At 40.9% G+C, this 20233-nt stretch overlaps 1 protein-coding gene across 1 annotated transcript in view; it reads right to left on the reverse strand.

Annotated features, from left to right (window-relative positions):
• frem2b (FRAS1 related extracellular matrix 2b) overlaps window positions 1–20233 on the reverse strand; it is a gene marked incomplete at both ends in the record, with an annotated part of 51154 nt that overhangs the window by 13321 nt on the left and 17600 nt on the right. Inside the window, 4 exons of the mRNA XM_083984467.1 lie at window positions 6010–6261; window positions 7270–7395; window positions 9128–9358; window positions 12857–13003. Coding sequence (XP_083840593.1) covers window positions 6010–6261; window positions 7270–7395; window positions 9128–9358; window positions 12857–13003 — 756 coding nt within the window. The remainder of the gene's footprint in view (window positions 1–6009; window positions 6262–7269; window positions 7396–9127; window positions 9359–12856; window positions 13004–20233) is intronic.

The raw sequence follows: 20233 nt of genomic DNA on the forward strand, positions 1-20233 counted from the left end.
CGCAGCTACATAGTCAAAACAGAATCATCTACAACTTGAACACATCTGTACGGGAAGCTTGGATTTTTAAAGCAGGGTCTGGATTGAACATCTTAAGTCATGTTGATTAAAATCAGCACCTGTCTTCTTAAGTGCTTTGGACATCTGTTTATATCAGAATGAGTGGGAATCCGGGTGAAACATAATGACAGGGCTTGTGGATTCTCCCTTGATTCATCCCCATCCAGGATATACTGCACATGCACGGGACCCGCCCATCTTTAAACCAGCTCATAATCATACCTTTGGAACCAGAGTGAAATTTACAGGCGACTGACACAAGACTGTAAACGCACGAGTCATCTCCTGCTGTACAAGCATTCTCATGTCCCACAGTCCCCACCACCAAAACATTTTTCCGGATGCAGAGTCGATATCAAACAGCAATTACCTCTGCAAGAGGGAACAAGTTCCTCCGACACCAGAGAGCACACACTGTAAGGATGCGGCCCTTTATGTGCAGATGGTCGGCGGTTGGGAAAATAGCTGGTGTTCTGAGGATGGCAGCTGTTCATGCATGCTACTGTAAAACCCCTGGACAGCCTGTAAACTTTACAGTCTTTTAACACTAACCTGCCAGAAGATTTAGCTTCATACAGCAAAAGGTAATCATAATTCATTGCCCCTTTCCAGCAGCAGCTCCACGAAATCATACTCCTATTTGTGCAGTAGTTGCAGGCTTGTGAGCGTGTGAGTGTGTGAGAGTGTGGTGATGAAACGGAGACAGAAAAGAAGAGCTTGGAAGCCCATTAAGCTTTGTGTTTATACTGCTTTATTAGCAATATAAAACAACAACCAGCTATAACCTTTTTCACACATGCACACCCAGCTTCCTGTTAATTACCTCATTCCCTTTTATTTTTCATTGAGCTTGTCTATTTGTGCCTCCTGTTGTTGTTTAGGTTGTCCTTCAAAGTTGTGTTCTGCTGTCATTTAGATTCAGTTCACCAGACCAATTGTACCCTTACTTATTTTTTGGGCCTCTTCTGATAGCAAAACTAGAATTAATTTCTGAAACCGACCCTTCTGCATTGCAAATGGAATAGACCTGTATTGGTGCATATTTTCAAACAATATTTTAATTACTCCCCCTTCAACAAACCAGACAATCAATCAATATAAGGTTTAGGCTTCTTGGGCCTTATTAATTCAGCCCTTGTCTGACAGCCAGGTTTGCAGAGTTGTGTTGGGAGATTGTTACCACAAAGGTTCACACAATCCCTCCTTGGTCCTCCCCCTGCTGAGCAGACAACGTGAACAACCAGCAGGGATGGAAAGTGCAGGAGGCAGACAATGATCCCTAACCACCCTCGCACTCACATAGATTGGCAATTGTGTTTGTTGGAGGCTCTGGTCAAGCTTGAAGCACAGCTGTTGTTAAGAACTGGTTTCTTCACTTTCACTCACAATAGAGCAGTTTCATTCTGTTAAGTGATAAGATATATCCTCCAACTACTCAAAACCATCCCTTCAATATATCAGCTTCTGTTATAATATTGTGCAATATTATTGGTTTGCAAAACAGCTTTGGCAATAGTGGATTTACAAAGCTTTGCATCAGTTCATCAATGGAGATTTCAGAAAACACATACGCGCTGACAGACGATTTTGTACACATCACCCTCTTAAAGCAGATATCAGCTTCACGGCCGTTTCGGCTAATGCTGCGTTCAAGGCAGGCTTTTGAAACCGTAAGTTACAGCTTCAAGTCACAACTACGACTTGGTAGCGTTCCAGGTAACCCGTAGCTCGTGTTTTTACCATCCTGTTGTCTGTGAAAGTTCCCTATAACGGCCACTCGTAACTTCCGACCCGTGAACTCGTACCAGATCGAACTGGTATGACTTCACAGGAAGGAAAAACACAAAGTACGAGTTTCTTTGAACGCACCATGAGTTAGCAGCCCCCGCCCTTGTCAGGCATCAATTGGTCCTCGTGCTACGTCACCACATTCACGCGCATCCCTTGGCTGCACACACAGCCCTTCATGCCGTTCTCTCTCCTCATTGGATAACACTTGTATCCCACAAGGAAAATTTTCTCCTCGGGTTACAGCAGAGCAGAGTGACGGAGAGACTCGTGTTTAGGCTGAAATACTTCATGTAAGTGATTGCTGACGGAAAATAGGACTATTTACAGTAGGACTTATATTAACAAAAACATTCCACTGATATCTGCTTTAATCCATAGAAGTGGATCCATAAGATTGAACTTGATGCATTGACACAGGAGGCAAAGAAGATAAAATCAGACAAGATGCAGTTTTGCAGTGAGATGTACCTTTTACAGTTGTTTTCTTAGGGCAGTAAGTATCATTAAGCTCATTATGTGCCCTGGGCTGATGTCTAAGGTGCTCAGAGCACTTGAATTGCAGGAATGGAGTAGAATAAGTGCCATTTGTGCTTTTCCCATTGTCCAAATTTGAGTCAGAATGAATCGCAAACACATTTCAGTAAAAGTACCAAACTGGTCTACTAAATCTTTTTTTTTTCTTTAAGAGAAAATTGTGTGGAATTGAATGTGTAAAACTGGAAAAGTCTAGAACACAAACCAGGTTGGATTTTCTGAAGTTTTGGTTATACTTTCTGTCAGCTGCCGGTTGCCAGATTTCCTCCACAGATAATAAATATCAAAAGTCTGGCAATTTTTACTCCAAACAAAGCTGATTTTAATTACTCTCCATCTGTGAGTGAAGGTGTGCTACTGGTCACTAGTAGCAGTAAATTTCAACTCATTTTTGGAATATGAGGAACACACATAAATTACCAGATTAGCATCAGACTGTTGGCAGACGATACGAGCTCCACCTCTGACTGCACTTGTGCGGGTTCCTCCACATGCTTCGTAGGTGGCCAGGACTGTGTGTGTTTGCACGGAGCAGGGAGTGCATACATCTGCACCCTGTGGCTTCTAATTTCATCATACTGTGCAACCTTGGTTTGCGGTCTTCGAAAGAGAGGATATCCTGCTGATACGTACTTTTTTGCTGATATCAGTAGTGTGTGTTTCTACGAACCAGGTACTAACAGGTGCTTAGCCAGGAACACACTCCTTCCTCTCATGTACAGGACCCACTGGTCAGCTTTTCCTACAAGGGCTGACAAAGATGGATGTGATGCCCCAATTTGCCTCCCTTCCATATATACTAAAGTGGAGTTAGGAAAGGAATGTGGGTTACTTACTTAAATTTAATACATGGTAAGGTTAGATGTACTGAAGGTGGGAATGGATATAATGCTGCCTTTCTACTCTTCCAGACAAGAGATTGGGTTTTCTCTGCTTTCCTCTTTGGCTATTTACCATTTATTTCACCATCAGTGCCCCAGCCATTTCATTATCACCTCCTTCAGGGGGATATTTCTCCCTATTCTTCACATTCCATTTATTCAGTGAATGTCGGCAACCTAAACACCCCCAACACCTAATTCAAATTATACTTTGGAGGTTTTGCGGTGCCAGTTTTCTTCAGTTTATGTGTTGTGTGCATGTGTGTATATCTGAGCACAGGAATTCAATCTGATGTCAGATACTCATGTCTTTATAATAAGGAATCAGCTTGTCAGACAACTGCTCCAGGCATAGTTTCTCCCCATGATGCTCATGGAAACATCTTAATAAATAAATGTAATAAATAAATAAAACACAATGAAAGGATGTTTTCACAAAAGGCAGCTCTATTCTGGCCCTTATAATCATCCTCTATAGGGGCACCCTTGTGGATTTGCCGCTTTCTGACAACTGACAAAGACTTTGATTGTCACGGATAAGGCAGGAACAAACCTGAGCGCAGACTGTTACCACTGGTTCTGAGTTGAGTTAATTCTATGATGCACTGAGTCTCTGCTTCTGTTCCTGTGTGATAATACACTAAGGACCTGTAATGTACTGTAGGCAAGGCCCTGCCAGGAGGTCTTAAATCTATTGGGTAAAAACATTTCTTAGTGCATCTTATAATGAATTGAGTTTTCAAGCTACAAAAATTGGATTGCTCAGTCAAGTCATTGTTTATAACACTTGAGATAAAACAGCACACTGGCTATAAAGCCAGGGCAGTGATAAAATAGAGTTTGCCTTCCTCAACTCTATGAAAATGCAATAATGAATGAACATGAGCATGCTATTTATCAGTTGCAGAAAACTGTAGCCCGCTAATGGAGTAGTTACTCAAATGACTAACCTCTTTGCCTTTGTCCCTCTGAGACCACTTCCAAAGCAAACTTCAACTTGGCTTATCTTATCCTATGTAGTGCTTGCTAAGATGTCTGAGCTTTATTTATCAATCTCCTTGATTGTCAAACAATCTCAACCCTCACTCTAAACGTAAAGGACAAGCAACCGTATGTGAGTGAGTCAGACAGTCTTTCAAAGAGAAAAATCAATCATCTCCAATCAATGACCTCTGTGGCAGTTAGAGACATGCATGACTTCCACTCTAGTCTCAGGGCCATCCATAAAGACTGTGACACTGGTTGGAGATGTAATAGCTGCAGTGGTAAAACGGTTTCTTTGTGAAACAGGCTGTAAGGCCATATGGAGTGACTGTTGGACATCCTATTAAAAACTTGTGTGTCTCAGCAGCTGTCTGGGCAGTTTGGAGTAAATACCCAGGAGTGGTGGAGGTGAAAAGGCCCCGTGCTCACTCTCAGGTTACACCGGACGCTGCTACAGTATGAAAACATTCCAGCCACGTAACCTCGTCCTTCCTCGAGGAGGTCAAACAAATCCACTTGAAGTGTGTCTGCCTTGAGTCCCACGGGAATAGAAGGGGAAAATAACTTGTTATACAGTTTGAAAACTGCTGCTGACCTCTTTACCACACATTTGTGGGCAGATGCTTCACAAGACCAATTTCGTCCATGTTCTGAAAAATTGCTAGAAGTTGTCGTGCCGATGGAAAAGCTACATACGGCATTATGCCCAAAACAACACAACAACTCTCAGGTTAGACTGTCGGTAGCTAACTGGCTTAGCACTAGAGTCAAATCACGACATTTTTAGAATTCAAATGAAAGTCAAATTAATGATTGTTTCTGCAGCATCTATGAAAGGTGGGTGGGTGGTTGGAAGTGAGGGGGGGGGGGGGGGGGGGGGGTCTATTTGAGCATTTGGATAACATCCAGATAAACCACCATACCTGCTTACTTCAAATGCGGGCAAAGACAAAAAAGAATGATCATGATTTTCTGATAATATAAACTAAGCAAACAGATAACGAAGCGCTATCTTGCTTCAAATGTTTTGGGATTCAAGGAAAGGAAGACGCTTCCACAATCACATCAGGTTTTTTCAGGTCCAGTGTTGCCTGTCTTGCGATCACAGAGTCTTGACTTCACAGCAGTGCTTCCGGAGATAGTCAGAGTGATAGGGAACTGAGGAATGGCCGTCAGGTGTTGGGGAACAAAGAGGCGTCAGGGAGATATGGAATACTATCAGCCCTCCAGTCTGAGCCTGCAGATATGAGATAAAGGCTTCGCCTCCAGGAAGGCAGGAGGCTCGCACACTCAAACGCTTTCTCCCGGAGACATCGCCAGACAGGCACAAACACACTCGGAAAAAAATTAAACCCAAATTTCACATCCACAGCAACATGTTTGCTGTCTGTCTGCCCACCTGCTTCAGTGTCTCTCTGCATGAAGTTATGCAGCTAAAAATATTGTCTACACAGAACTTTTTCAAAACTAATTTCCAGGTGCTGTTCAAGTGCCTATCCGTATATGAAAAAAAGAATATTGCACAAATACTGTAACACCTCAAACTAAATCAAAAAATAAATTCCTGCAGCCTTTTCTTGAGGCTTTCATCAGAAGTGAAAAATCTTTAAAAGTGAAAGGAAAAGGGGACAAAACCTTGAAATGCCACAAAGTGATTTAATAATGAAAGCCCTTTAAATTCTTCTACTTGCACAGACTATTTCACACTGCTTGTATTGCATTCTATTTCACATTTAAGCTCGGTGAAATGTCATCTTACCGTCATCTGTATCAGGAATGATTGTGATTCTGGCTGTGGGGAATTCTGAGCCCAGTCGGCCCCCCATGGGCATACTGACGGTGACATTGAAGCTTTCCTCGTCTTCATAAAGGGAGTCATCAATGATCACAACCCGGCAGGATTTCTCCACCTCTCCTTTGTCAAAACGCAGGACGCTGTGATGGTCCTCGGGCCTGGAGATGTAATCAGAGTAGGACAGCACTGTGGTGGGGATGGTGCCGGTGGCCGAGACTGAGAGAAAACACACAGAAAACGCACAGAAAACAGAATTACAGAAAGTAAAGTTAATGATCCAAAGTCTGCCACAGTACTGTACACTTTTCTTCACATTAAACCAATATATAAATATTATTTCCTTTATCTTTCTCATGAAAATTATTTGTATACATCACTGAAATCCTACATTAGGATGATAGGCCTGGAAATGTAATTATCTTAACCCACTCATTTACTTTTGTTTAATGTCAAACACATCAGAAGAACAACCTAAGGTCTTTCTCCAATTACAAGCAGGCCTGCTTTAAAAGGCACAAGTAACCTTCACTCTCCAGTGCATTTTACCATTTACAGAAACATTTAATCCAACGTGGATCAGGTCATTTTCTTTGCACTTCCTCTTCCATTTTTAAAGGTTACATCTTGTGAAAATCAAACAGCTGCCATCAAGCCCGTGATGAAAGGCACGACCAAGCTTACGGTTTCTCTTTTCTCTGATGCAATGATTAACTGTCGCCCTGAACCTACTTTTGATGTGAAAGAACGTAACTCTTTCAAATACTGAGCAGTGCAATCCTGTGCAAAAGCCATCAGGTGTGCTTCAGTTGTCTTTTCACCACTTCTTTTCTTTACATTCACCATCTGTTTCTCCAACACATGCTGGCAAGATGAGTGATAAGCACTGTGGAGGTCCAGTCGAAGGAGAGGAGGGTAACACTACCAAACACATCTTTCCTTCAAGGGGCATGGTCACTTTCGGTTTAAAGGGATATTTCGGCGTAAGTTTAACCCATGGTCCAACGCACCGTGACACCGAGACCCCCCCTCAAGAGATGCACGTGGAGAAAATAGACTTGCTAAAGTACAACTAGAGAAGCTAGCGGTCAGCAGCAGACTTCATCTCTCGAGGGGGGTTCTAACTCGGTGCATTGGACCATGGGTTAAATTCACGCCGGAATATTATTATTTCTCTTCCCAGGTAGACACAGAGTTTACCACTGAAAACTGTATTTGTTGTGTTACCTTGCTGGGTGTAGCAGATGACCATGAACTCTTGACTGACATCTCCACTCCTGCGTACGGGGATGAGCAGCTCACCAATGTCCTCCTCTATATTGTACACCGCTGAGGGTATGAACACTGTTGATTCTGTATGTGGGGAAAAAAACAAACATCAACAAATGAGATCATTACTGTGATACAGCATGTTAATATTATTTGACCTGACTACTTAGTTCTTGTGTTATCTGACTTATAGTACAAGGAAACTGCTTATGTATGATCGGCTGTCTGGCAAATTGAATGCGATAACCTGAACGTGAGTTGAATATATGAAATCTTATGTGACATTACCGGTATATTTATATTATAAACCTTTAATATACGGGTTTATAGCTTGAGCAGTGGGAGAAATGAAAGCTGTCATTACAGCTACAGTATGCTGACGGAGCTTCCATCATGTCTTATCAAAACCCATCATCTCCTGTTTATTTATCTGCAGCAAATATTCCAACCTAGACTCGTCTTACAGCATGTGACCCAGAGAGACGGTGCTGGTTATTGACCCGGTAAGTTATATAGACGGATGTGGAAAATATCATCTGCAAGATAATGCTGTTTAGAGAAAAAGTAAAGGAGTGAGGAAGTGTTAAAGAAAAACATTGTGTTCAAATATGTGTCTCACGCAGTTAGTTTCATTTAAGAAGTCTCTTGTGACTTGGACGCATTAATTGCTAGAATAAAAAGTATGTTCATTATGTGCACAAGCAGAGACACGTCAAATCATTTGTCTTCTCTTTTTTTTGTTCTGTGGTTTTGTTGCAGCTCTCCTGTGGGATGAGGAGAAGCTTTATCCATATTTATATCAAGTAATTCTCTATCTCAGCTCCATCACAATCAAGCTGTTTTCAGAAACACTGCGCATCTGTTGGAGCAGTGCTTCCATATACATTATGATCATTTCACATGCAAGGGAGGTCAGCACATGGTTATCTCCATATCCCTTTGACCTTGTTTATATATTCCCCCTGGAGAGAAAATGCTGCCTATAAAAAGCTCTTTGCTCTTTGCATATAATTTAGTAATGCTGATAATTAAGTTGGCTTCAAGATGTTGTTAGTTCTCTTCAGATTTCAGTCTTCATGAGAATTAATGTTGCATTTAAAACACTGTTCTCTGATGCCCTCAGGCAGATGGACAGAATCATCATCAATCGATCCTTTAAAATGAATTAAGCTGAGATGAAGGCAGACGCAATCCTGGACCTAAACTCAGATCTTTGCTTTGAGAGGGGGAAAATATCTTTAGATTCTCAAACACTATCTGCCATTTCAGTTTAGTTTATTTTCCCTAAAAATTGCCTTCTCGCTGAGTTTATTTTCATGCTGTAACTCACAGAGAAAAACAGCATAGACTATGCACATGTTGGCAATCAAAGGATCCAGCTAGTTTATCATACTGTAGGTGTGCAGCTCATTGAGGCAGCGCTCCTTTCAATGTGAAATTGACATCTTTGTCTTTTTAACAATGGATTTTTTTCTGCATTATTGTTGAACATCTGTGTGAAATGATGGGTTGGTTATGACATCAAACACTGAAATGATATTTCACATAGCTAAAAAATGTTCTGCTGTTAAACGCTATTGTACTGTAGCTGCACTTCTAAGACGTGAGTGTGTTGCACTTTTAGCAAGGCACAGTGCCAGTATCTGCTTTAGTTTATAGTTTTTCAAAAGGGAATTATACGACTATTGTAGCTGTATCAGATCATCAAACTACTGTATTATCTCACTTAAACCTTGCATTATCACATTTTAGCAGTGTAACGACATGCAAACATTTGAATGAATAATAAATCCCTTAAAGTGAAATCCTTACTGACCGTCATCAGGATCCAGGATCTCCACTGTTGCAACCTCTGGGAATTCAAGGGCTGCCATCACCGGCTCAGACAGAACAATCTGGAAGTTCTCTGACACTTCATATTCATTATCTGACAGGATTCGGACCTTCCAGGTGGCTGTGGTCTGGCCAGGGTTGAACTGCACCTGTTTTTGAGATTTGCCCCGGAAGTCTTTGTCCTTTTCTGCAGTGCCGTCCTTTGTTCCGATACCTTTAGAAAGACATGGGAAAGAACTGCTTCTAATCACAGTCATTTAAACATCTGCTAAACCAAATACATGAGGCATATCAGGTGGATGTATTACTTTTGCAAACTTGTTTCTCTGATTTCTTAGATATGTTCAGCTCTGTAACTATGAATGCCCGTCAATAAACAATTAAACCACAGTTTTTTTTAATCTCCTGTAAATCAGGAAACTGTTACGCCCTAGTTGGTCTTGTCTGGCAATATCTACACATCTCGGAATCTGGTTTCCCACCTCCAGTGTTTAAAAATGGCCATGGTGAGAATAAAGCCAATTATCCCTCATGTCAGGCCTGTCTCAGCAGAAGTGGCTGGAGGGTGGCTTGCAATGTCTGACCTTCAGCATGTGAGCTGTTTGATGGGGCTTACAGTCACTATAGCTGTGACCCTGGCAGGATTCCTGTTGTGAAGGACCACTGGAGCTGGTGAAATGTCACACAGCCTCTCCATTGTTTTTGCTAACTGGTCACACAACACGCAGCAGGGGTCTGGCTGTAAACAGAAAGAACATGGCTACACACCCCAAGGCAATCCTGCAGGCTGCCACAAATGTAGAAAACAAGAAATTACGGGATGAAAGAAGCACTGGAGTAGCAGAAACTAGAAAGAAAAAAAAATTGCTGTTTGTTCACAACTGAAAGAGAAAGTAGAAGAGAAAAACTGAAATATCACATCAAACTACCCTTAAGATCTTCAATAGACCTCAGATTGAGAAATGCATGAGTTTGGGTTTTAAAGAAAATTACCATTCTATTCTTTGATGAGAATGAAAAGTGGGCTTTGATATGCAAGTTCAGACAGAAGGAAAAGGCCCCTGCACATATGTGCTGAGATAAAGTGGTCAAGCTCAATAGAGCTTGAAAAATCAGGAGTCTTCAAAGAGTGGCTAGAAGAGGAGAGAGTATGATTTTCTTCTTACTCTCTCCTGCACAAGGCTTGGATTGGATGGCCCTGATCACAGCAGTAACTCTAAAAGCTTGTGAGGCAGGTGCAGCCTCCAAACCGGTGCCACCTGCACTGTGCACATTGACCAATGAAGCAACAGTCCACCAGTGGGCTCTTCAGATCAGTGTTCACTCAGGTGGGGCTAGGCGAGAGGAGATATCGCCAATCTTCATAAGAGGGTGCTGGCCTGGGATCAGTCGCTATCTCATCGCAGCACTGAGGCAGATGGGTGGCTTGAATTGTCAGGCTGCTCTGGAGGCCTCTTTATGCTGGTTAATCAAAACATTTTGCTTCTTTTGCACTTCCATCCTCGCCGCAGCAGAGGAAGAGGGGAACTCCAAGCGATCGCTGTGAAAACCTACAGTAATAATGAATGTCCTTGTTTCCTTACCATGAAGGATACCATTCACTTTAGCTAAGACAACATATTGGTTGTTAGTTAGTAGACAACATATTGTTTGTTAGTTGGTTGTACCTGCTAGGGGGATGTTGGAGAGATGTTTTTGAAGAACATAATGTTGTTAAGTCTTTATTGGATTACTTTGTTTTTTTAAGTATACTTTTGGGCCTTTTATGGCTTTATTGGATAGTTTAGCTGAGAGCGACAGGAAATGAGGAGGCAGAGAGAGGGGGAATGACACAAAGCAAAGGGCCGCCCGATGCAGGATTCGAACCGGGGCTGACTGCAGTGAGGACTGTAGCCTCTATATATGGGGCGCCTGCTCAACCTACTGTTCCACTCGATGCCCCTATTGTATTACTTTCTAACTAAACCCACAATTATTTACTGAAGCCCCTACAGTATATAGCTGTGTCACTTTATACATTTTAGACTCTAAACATGGCAGAAACACATTAGACAGGCAGATTACAAATACACATGAGCCTAATAACTCTCGCAAAACAGCCTCATCTCAGTCCTTTAGTCATGATTGTAAATGTTTTTCTTGGTTGGAAATAGAAGAAGGAATATTTCCAAGGATATTTGACAAAAACAGAACACAGTGGGCCATGATCAAAGAGTTATTGCCGGAGGATGTAAACATGTACTCACTTACTGAATTGAAAATGCATTTAGAAAGAGAAACTTTATTGCCATGGTACTTTGAGGGCACTGTCAAAACAAAATGGTCGTGACTTGAAAAAGACTCTAAATGGCACCTTGCTTTGTGTGCTTTCCATCACCAGCATGGAGAGCTACCTCATTCACTATCATTCCCCTTCATGCTGCCTCAATCATAAGAAAATTGCTCTGTGAAAGGCTGTGGTTTGGACTTGAAAGCATGCAACAGTCATTTTGAACATTATAGAATGCAAGGCACATTTTCTCATGATGTTGAACATAGAGTGCAAGTTCAAAGTAGCGCTTCTTTAATTCATAATGCAGCCATTAATAAAATAGTAGTGATGCACCAGAGAATCAAAAGAAGGGACAATTACTATGTACACGTTTTGTTGTTTAATATTTGAAAAGAGATCACTGTGAACCGACAACATATAAGGTCTTGTTTTTAAAGTTATTTACCCCTTGCTGTGAATCATCATCAGTTCTGTCTGCCTGCAGCACAGTAGGCCTTTCTGATGGTCTGCCTATTTATATATATAGATATTTTTCATTTCACTGGGTAGATACGTATTATGCAGTGTGAGACACTATAAAGGTCAGCAAAATTTACATATCACCATAGAGATGTTTCATTAGTCCAAGACCCTGGGGCTTACCAAGATATGGAACACTGTGAAGTAAATTATTCTATGGGATTTGACCTTTACCATTAGTTCGTTTTAACCAATCCTCATCTACGGAGACAGAATAACTGGCAGCACTAAAAATGGCTATTTGTGCCAGTGGTAAGAATTCCTTCCACTCATAAATGCTGATGGCAGCTATTTTTTCCTTTTCTAAACTGTGTTAACAGGTATTGTTCATTTAGTTCCAGTCAGTAAATTGCCTTGACTAGCATTTGGAGTGGCGTCATTCCATGACCACCGACTCTGGGTGACCTTTCTCATGTGCACATGCAGTCCCTGAGGGATTGTCCGGTGCCATTGTGTGATTGGAATGTAAATACTGGCGAGAAGAGAGGGGTCACAGGTCATGACCTTTGTCACTCTGAAGGGTGTCTGGGCCAGCCTTAGAATTGCCTTTAAATATATCAAAGTGTGAGGTGCATGCAGTGGTATCTGAGGGCAGTGAAGTGTATGTTTTGGCCTCTGGCAGTGGGAAAGTTTTCATGAAGCATAAAAGGTAGATAAAGAATTTTACTATAGCACAGAAATGATCTACTTGTGATCTTGTACTATGTAACTTTAATTAACTTTAACTTTATTTATTCTTTCTATTTTTGTTGGTATCTGTTATAACACCATTTATTTGCTAACTCTATATTTAATTCATGAGTAAATTAAAGTGGTGCTTGCTTTCAGTGCTTTAGTATCTTTTAATGATAATCATGATCACTTAGGGTGGAATAAATCTTGTTAAGTGACTTGCAGAAATCAGAAAAGGCGTCTGCTTACTAACGAATGAAGTTTCCCCCAGGTAACCGCGACGCTTCAGCACCACCTCCAGGAACTTGACCTCTTCATCCACCACGTAGTGTTCCTTCTCTAAAGAGATCCAAGCCCAGTTCAGACGGAACTGCTGGTTTTTCAGTCTGTTGCCTCCTGCAGACAAAAACAATGAAGAAAGTTTAAGACACTTCATATATCTCCTTAGAACTCATCAAACAGTAAAATAAAACACAGAAGAAAGGTTTCATAGCCCAAGTAGGATTTAACCATAGTTTCTTTATTCATCTTCTTGTTTGTATGGTATAACAGGAATTTTCCATTCCCTTATTAGAATGATTTCTTGGATACCTTTAGGGCTTGACTTCACTCAGTGGGAGGTATGAGGCTTCACAGCCCGTATGCAAAAGGAATGGCATTTGTGCTGTCTAATTGCTTCATTTCTAGTTAAGATAAAAGGTGTCTGTTTCCTGTCTGAGCTGGGTTATTTTATCCTTGCTTCTTGAAGTTAGACTGAAAGGCCAAGGCTCCAATCCTGGAGGGCATTGCTGCCAACGTTTGACCATAAAGACTCAAAGCAGAGCCACAGACACAGGCATCAAACAAACAGATGCATACAAAACACTGCAAAGTTGTACACACACTAACTCAAACAGAAACCACATCACACTTTCATGTTGTACTGTAATTTCTTGAGAATTGACCATACAGTAGCAGTCTAAATAATAATTCACTGGTCCCTAAAACTCAGCATGAATCCAACAGACCTCACAGAGAGATGTGCTGCCTGCTGCTACTGGATAAGGATGGTGAGATCCAGATGACTGAACCACTAAACATCTGGCAGTTGTGAAAGTGGTGGAATAATGGTGAAATTGCCGGGAGGGTACAGGGGGATTGCTCTGAGGTTTCAGAGTGCTGCTGTTGTTTGTGTTAGGCACAAGTGAGAGTCTTTACTCCACCCCACCCCAGTTGTTACGGTCAGTAAATCTGTCACGTCCAGCCGACCACTCCACTGAGCCTATTTCCTTCCTCAAAGGGCATAGTGAGACTTACACACATTCAGCCTGGGTGTTTTATTATGTGTGAGGGTGCATGTATTTAGTTTTATTTCTGGGTATGCACATGTGCAGTGCACCTGTTCTTAGCATTTTTTTTATTCTAATAGTGCAAATATACTGTATTTCCTCTCACAGATTAAAATTGAGTCCTAATTACCGTTAAGTCAGGCTTTTTGACATTGTTGTGCCACAACTGGGATAGAAGGGCAAAGTCAGTGTGACGTACAAGGACAATGGAAGTGATTTTTCCCCCCCCCTTGTGTTCAACTCATTGGAATGATTCAGTTGAATAAAATGTGTTTATTGTTAATGAACATGTAACAACTATTTGATGTTTTCTACCAGATGGGGGACTTGAAGTTGTAAAGACTGAGAATGTAGTAAGATGTTGAGGAGAGATACATTTCTCTAATATATCTTTGCAGTTGTAGTAACCCACACTGATGGGATTAATTAAAAGTGCTGGAAAGAAGAAGAATACAGATGACAAATGTTTGAACTTTCAGATCCAGTTCAGAAAAAAAAACTTAACACAGACTTACAGTAGCCTAGCAATGTCAACACCGAGATGTGATTAGAACAAAGATCTGCAGAAAGTGTGAAGTTTGAGCAGAAATGAGACAAGAATCTGTTCCATTTGCATTCTCTTGCAAAATTTACAAAATGTTTGAATCATTTACACATATACATTTCATGAAAATATCATGGATAGAGAATTTCTTTTTGTGTTTTTTTTTTTTTTGTGAAAATAGGCATTGTTATTTGTATTCAGATGGACCATTTCAATACATTTGTGTTGTGTTAATGAGTCCCTGACCATATTATATTTACTATAACTCAAAGAACCATTCCCCTCACAACTTATGTTATTACATAAATTGGTCACAATATCTCTGCAAAAGTGGCACAAGATGAATTAGTAATCATTTGTAAAGCTTAATATTGATCATGGTCCATCTGAACATGTGACAACACTTGAATGTTTTTTTGTAAGCCCATCATCATGTCACTTTGCACAACCCAGTCCTTCTAATCATTCCTATAAGCTGCTACTACTGAGGGTAATGTTTAATGCTTCATGTGTGAAGTATTTTGCAACGCTACAGTATGTCAAACTGCATCACTTACAGCATGACAAAAGAGGCAAACGCACTGAACAAATTACAAGTACAGCAGGAATACTTGTTTGGTAGGTTAAAGTGATAGTTCACCCAAAATTCAAATTGCACTCATTATCTACTCGCCCTCATGTCGACTAAGGCCTGGGAGAAATTTCAGAGTCCTCCATGCCTTTTCGGAGTTACGGGGGGGGGGGGGTCCGCGCAGCAGTATTTGTCCAACTATTTCTCATGTTGGGGCTTCAATACAAGAGAGACATTACAGACGAGCAGTATGGAGGTATTTGGATGTTTTTTGGTGTCTTTTTGGACGAAGAAAAGTGAGCACCATTCACAACCATTATGGACAAATACTGCTGCACGGACCCCTCCGTAACTCCGAGAAGGCGCGGAGGACTCTCCCAGCCCTTAGTCGACATGAGGGTGAGTAGATAATGAGTGAAATTTTGGGTGAACTATCCCTTTAATGTGACACTATAAGTTTCATATAATAAAATAAAAAACAAACATGACTGTTATGGTTGGTTGGGAAACTAGCAATAAGAAAAATTATCTAAATCCTAATTTGATGTACACAGCGAAAACAGGGCATTTTCCAGGGCATAGTAAAAAGAAAAACAACTTTTGGCACAATACAGTGTGTTTAAAGCAGCAAATATTGCACATGTACTAAATGTTGACTCATTATTGTATTGTATAATTTTCATGGAAAGGTCCCAGGTGATATATGTAATAAGCCATACATTCTTGAGGTCTACCACAGGGTAGGATTTAGCTTCCTGTGTGTTCCACATCAGTCCTCTGCAGACAGGCGACCTGTGTATGACAGGACCTCCCTCCTCTATCTGGATTAGAGCCAGCAGCATGGCACGCACGCCACCGGTAAACACTGCATGTGTGATCTCTGAGTCGTGAAGGAACCCGTCCTCCTCTGACATGAAGGAAACAGAGAAGGTCTTGACAATTTATCTGACTTCACACGTTGGCGCAGGCTTTGTATAATAGTTATTGTAGAACTGAGAGTCTTGATGTCAAGCATAATTCTAGAAAATGAACCAAACAGATTAGATGCATCATCTCTTTGTAATGAAATGCTCGGGTAGAGACATGCCAGGATTGTTCATGGGTAGAAGTTAGCAAAACTACCTCATACATTTCAGTGACACTGTTAAATGCCGACATGTTTAACAAAATTATTTACATGACATTGAGGCAACAGTCTACACATCAAGCTAAGCCTCAAAGGGGCTGCTTGTCTTTCCGAGATGAATCATGTTTAACACTGTTTCTTTCGACAGTATTAACAAACACATGGAGTAACTCCATCAATTATTCATTTTTCATATCCAGCACAGTCTGACAAAGATACATCCCAAAGCTGCACTTTCAAACCTCAGAAAAAGTAATTTATGTTCACAGTTTATTCTACCAACATGACATACAATTCCTCCATGACTTGAGCAAATATTGAGTTTAGGAGGTCTTAAAGTCCTGGTAAAGCTGCAGTGTGGCGTGCAGGGAACTGGGGAGTGGAGGTGCTCGTTTCCAGAGGACCACTTCACTCCTCCAGATTTCTTTCTAATTAAGATAAGCAGGGGTCGGAGTAAGTCCACTTCAAAGAGGCCCCAAGGAAAACACCAGAGTTAATCTTTAACCAGCATTCACAGCACTGAGACAGAATTTAGTGAACTATATTGGTATCTCTTATGTGCGGGTCTTTGCACTTCTACACAGTTCAGTGCCAGAACAGACAACACAGAAGTTCGGTGAAAGCATCATGTAATGTAAGCTGGTGGTATCAGGCATATGGATGTCATATTTATATACTATATATTTAAAATATGTATATTCTGTGTTTCTACATAATATTTATACCCTATGCTAGCCATCTGCATTCACTGAATTAATTGGCTGCCTGTCTGCACTCTTGTTGGTACCTAAGAGGCTTTTGACTGCTCATGGTAAGCCCCTCTAAATAACAGTGTCAACAAAATGTCAGCCTCTGCAGTTTCAACCACTTAACTATAACCAGACCTGTACATGAACCTTTTCATAAAAACCCTTGTAAGTTCATGTTGCTGCACAAACACAAGTTCTGTCCTTTCACATACTGGATGTGTGATGAGGGACAGAAACCTTTTGAGAGAGGCCAAAAAATGCGCGAGGCTGGACTGTGCCAACTTAGTGCCCCCGTCTCCTCCCTGCATACATGTTGCAGACAGCCCTTATTTGGTCACCGTCAAGCATCGTGGGGCCACGATGCCCCATGGACCCTCGTTTGTTCACTAAGCGAGGCAGACAGACAGGCGGTCCTTTGCACAGAGCCAGCACCACACTGATTAGACGGGATAAATTGGGACAAGCCTGTGAATCCTGTTCAATGGGCACAATACATCTAAAAATATTAATGATCATATACTGCAAATGGACTTTGTGTGCCAACAGCTTCCAAACTGTAATCTATTGTATTAAAGTGTCACGGAACACTCTATAGATAGATGAACAATTGTGTGCAGGACCAGTTAACGGCTCACATTCTAGAGATTTTAGTTGAGTGAGATCTGTGTGAACAGACAGAACATGTCCCAGTGGAAGACCACAGTCTGCCACGTATTCATTTCATAGTACAGGCAATTAGTATGAACACTAGTGAAGTCTGACATCTTTCTGTTATACGCATACATCATCACAGCTGCATAATAGCAATCCAAAAACATGACATGTGATAACACAAACTAAACAAAGTATTTTACAGGAAAACCATTTTTAAATAGAAACCCCTCTACAGAATGGAGCTGCTCATTAACTCTTGCATAAGAGAGCAATTTTCCCCATACATCATTTGTTTACATCCATAAAAATATTTAATAAAGTGAAGTCTATAACAAAATGCTGGATAGGGAGTTTTTGCACCTGCATTGGGAGCCACAAAGATTCATGAAGCAGATTTAAGCACATTGTTTATGCCAAATCAATCATAATAATGATGCAATTCCCTGATTCTTTATTACACAACTCTGTCTGGATTTTAGCTCTGAGCAGTATAAGATCAAAGGGCTGCGATAAGGTGTAGTCAGTCTATTGAGCAATATATTGCACCAATGACTGATCAAGTTTTGGATTATTAGAAAATGTTTTTATTAGATTTAGATTGGATTTGGAGTAATCCCCCAACCTTTTATCTGGGTCAAAATCCCCCCTTCACTAAATTTTGAGCTATTACAAAACTACTGGATGTTACTGAAATTTCCACTGTTGCTGCTCAGGATAGGAAAAAAATTCCTCTTATGGCAACCGAAAGACTAAATTTACACTTTAAAAAAAAGCCTCTATAATTAAGTGTATGTTACAGCATCTAATGGGGCCTATTAGTCTTCACTTTTTTCTTCGTTTTAATTTGTGCTTTTGGAGCAGAATTGCATTTGAGAAACCCAAAATTCAACATTATTAATGCAACTTGACTTAAGTTAAAGAAAATCAATATTTAATTCTGGTCTAAGGAAATGACAAAGACTCATTTCTGTGATGAATAATAAAAATACTCCATATATAACGTATCATCACAACTTGTATTAACTCTATGAATGAGTTGTCTTTAACTTTCATCGTGTACCAGAGCATACCAGCATACTTTTCACCTCTCCAATTAAGGGAAAAGGGATATGATAATCCTGTTGAAGGAAAGAAAGCACATAGCAGAGCAGAGAGCGAGAGAGAGCGATATGGTCTAATCACCCTAAGCCTTGTATCAGCAGTAACGAGTGGGGAGTTGGCCATGGCTTGGAAGATTTAGGACTGTTAAGATTTCACAGGCCCTAAACCCTTTTCTATCGGCACAACCTTTCAGGGAACTATACTGTGCTGTAAATTTGGCTACTCCGCGGGATCCATTCTGGCTGCTTTCGCCTCTGTGGCCACTTTGACACAGTGGTCACTCTGAGGCCATATTTGAGGGGCCTGAAAGAAAAGGCCAAAGGCGCTTTTGGACAAAAGTCCTGGGTCAGAGAGCCATGCAAGGCTTAAAGCAAGAGAGGCTTTGCTCTCAGCAGGTAAAGTTCTTTGAGAGTTCTTAACCCTGTTCTTAACATCTGAACCGCAACTATAGAGGTGATTTAACTCGCAGTGCTCTTTCCATATTTGTACTGGCTGGAAGTACTTTTGTCCAAAATTTTCAGTGGCCAGATCATGAATAAATCTACTAAACCTGTTTAGGCTATAGGGTGCACCACTAAACACCACTAAGCAAGCAAACTTGAAACTATTACTATAACTGTTCAGAGTCAACACACAACTGTGATGGTTATGGTGGTTATTTCCTGCCATAGATGGTTAGAATAACGCAGAAGCTGAAAAGCTCATATTTTTGAAAAGGCTGCGCTACCAATGAACAGGCAAAGAAATCCATTCATGCAACAGCATTTAGCCTTCTTACAAATGTAGTCTTCCAAAGAATGACTGATAAAAAATGTTTTTTTTTTAGCAAAGCAAGAAACCGTTATCCTGTCCACAAACACAGTTTTTGATTACAAACTGAATCACAAGGTTGTTGCAGAAACCACTCTATGATTTTCTTCCAGAGCCACAAAATAGGGGCCCCTTGCTTGAGTGGAAGAGCAGTGAGGAATTCCCAGAGGTCTTAATTCAGAGGGTGCTCCTTTATTTGTGGCCTAGGACAGAAATGTGGCAGAGGAAATACTGTACAATGTGATTGTTGTGAAAGGTCACTCCTGTCCTGGGAGTCTGCTTCACACCCCAGTGTCCTCACACACTGCCACAAATTATGTCATTTGTCATCTGCTACAGAAAACACACACAGAGTTGTTACAAAATATGAACCCACGTGAAAAAATGCCAGATAACATATAAAACCACACATAGTGGGTTTTTGGAATTTACTAGGGTTAATATTTCACTGAAGTCAGGAAATTGCTATCATCACATAGGTCTACATGCAAACTGGGTTTTTAAGTAGACTCCTATTAGCCACAACTGGAAACATTAGTTGAAACAGACTCTTTTCAAACAACCTTAAGGATTAGCATGCAGCCAACTGTGGATGCACAACAGTGCGGAGGATCAACTCTTGCAGGTTGTGGATTTCCAACTAGAGGCAGAGGTTCTCCTGCCAAGCACCCAAGGTCAGCACTCATCCCTGATCATGCCTATAGTGTTGGAAAACAGACTGTTCAGAGTTGAGTTATTTTAAA

Source organism: Trachurus trachurus, assembly GCF_905171665.1.
Source record: "Trachurus trachurus genome assembly, chromosome: 13".
Lineage (NCBI taxonomy): Eukaryota > Metazoa > Chordata > Actinopteri > Carangiformes > Carangidae > Trachurus > Trachurus trachurus.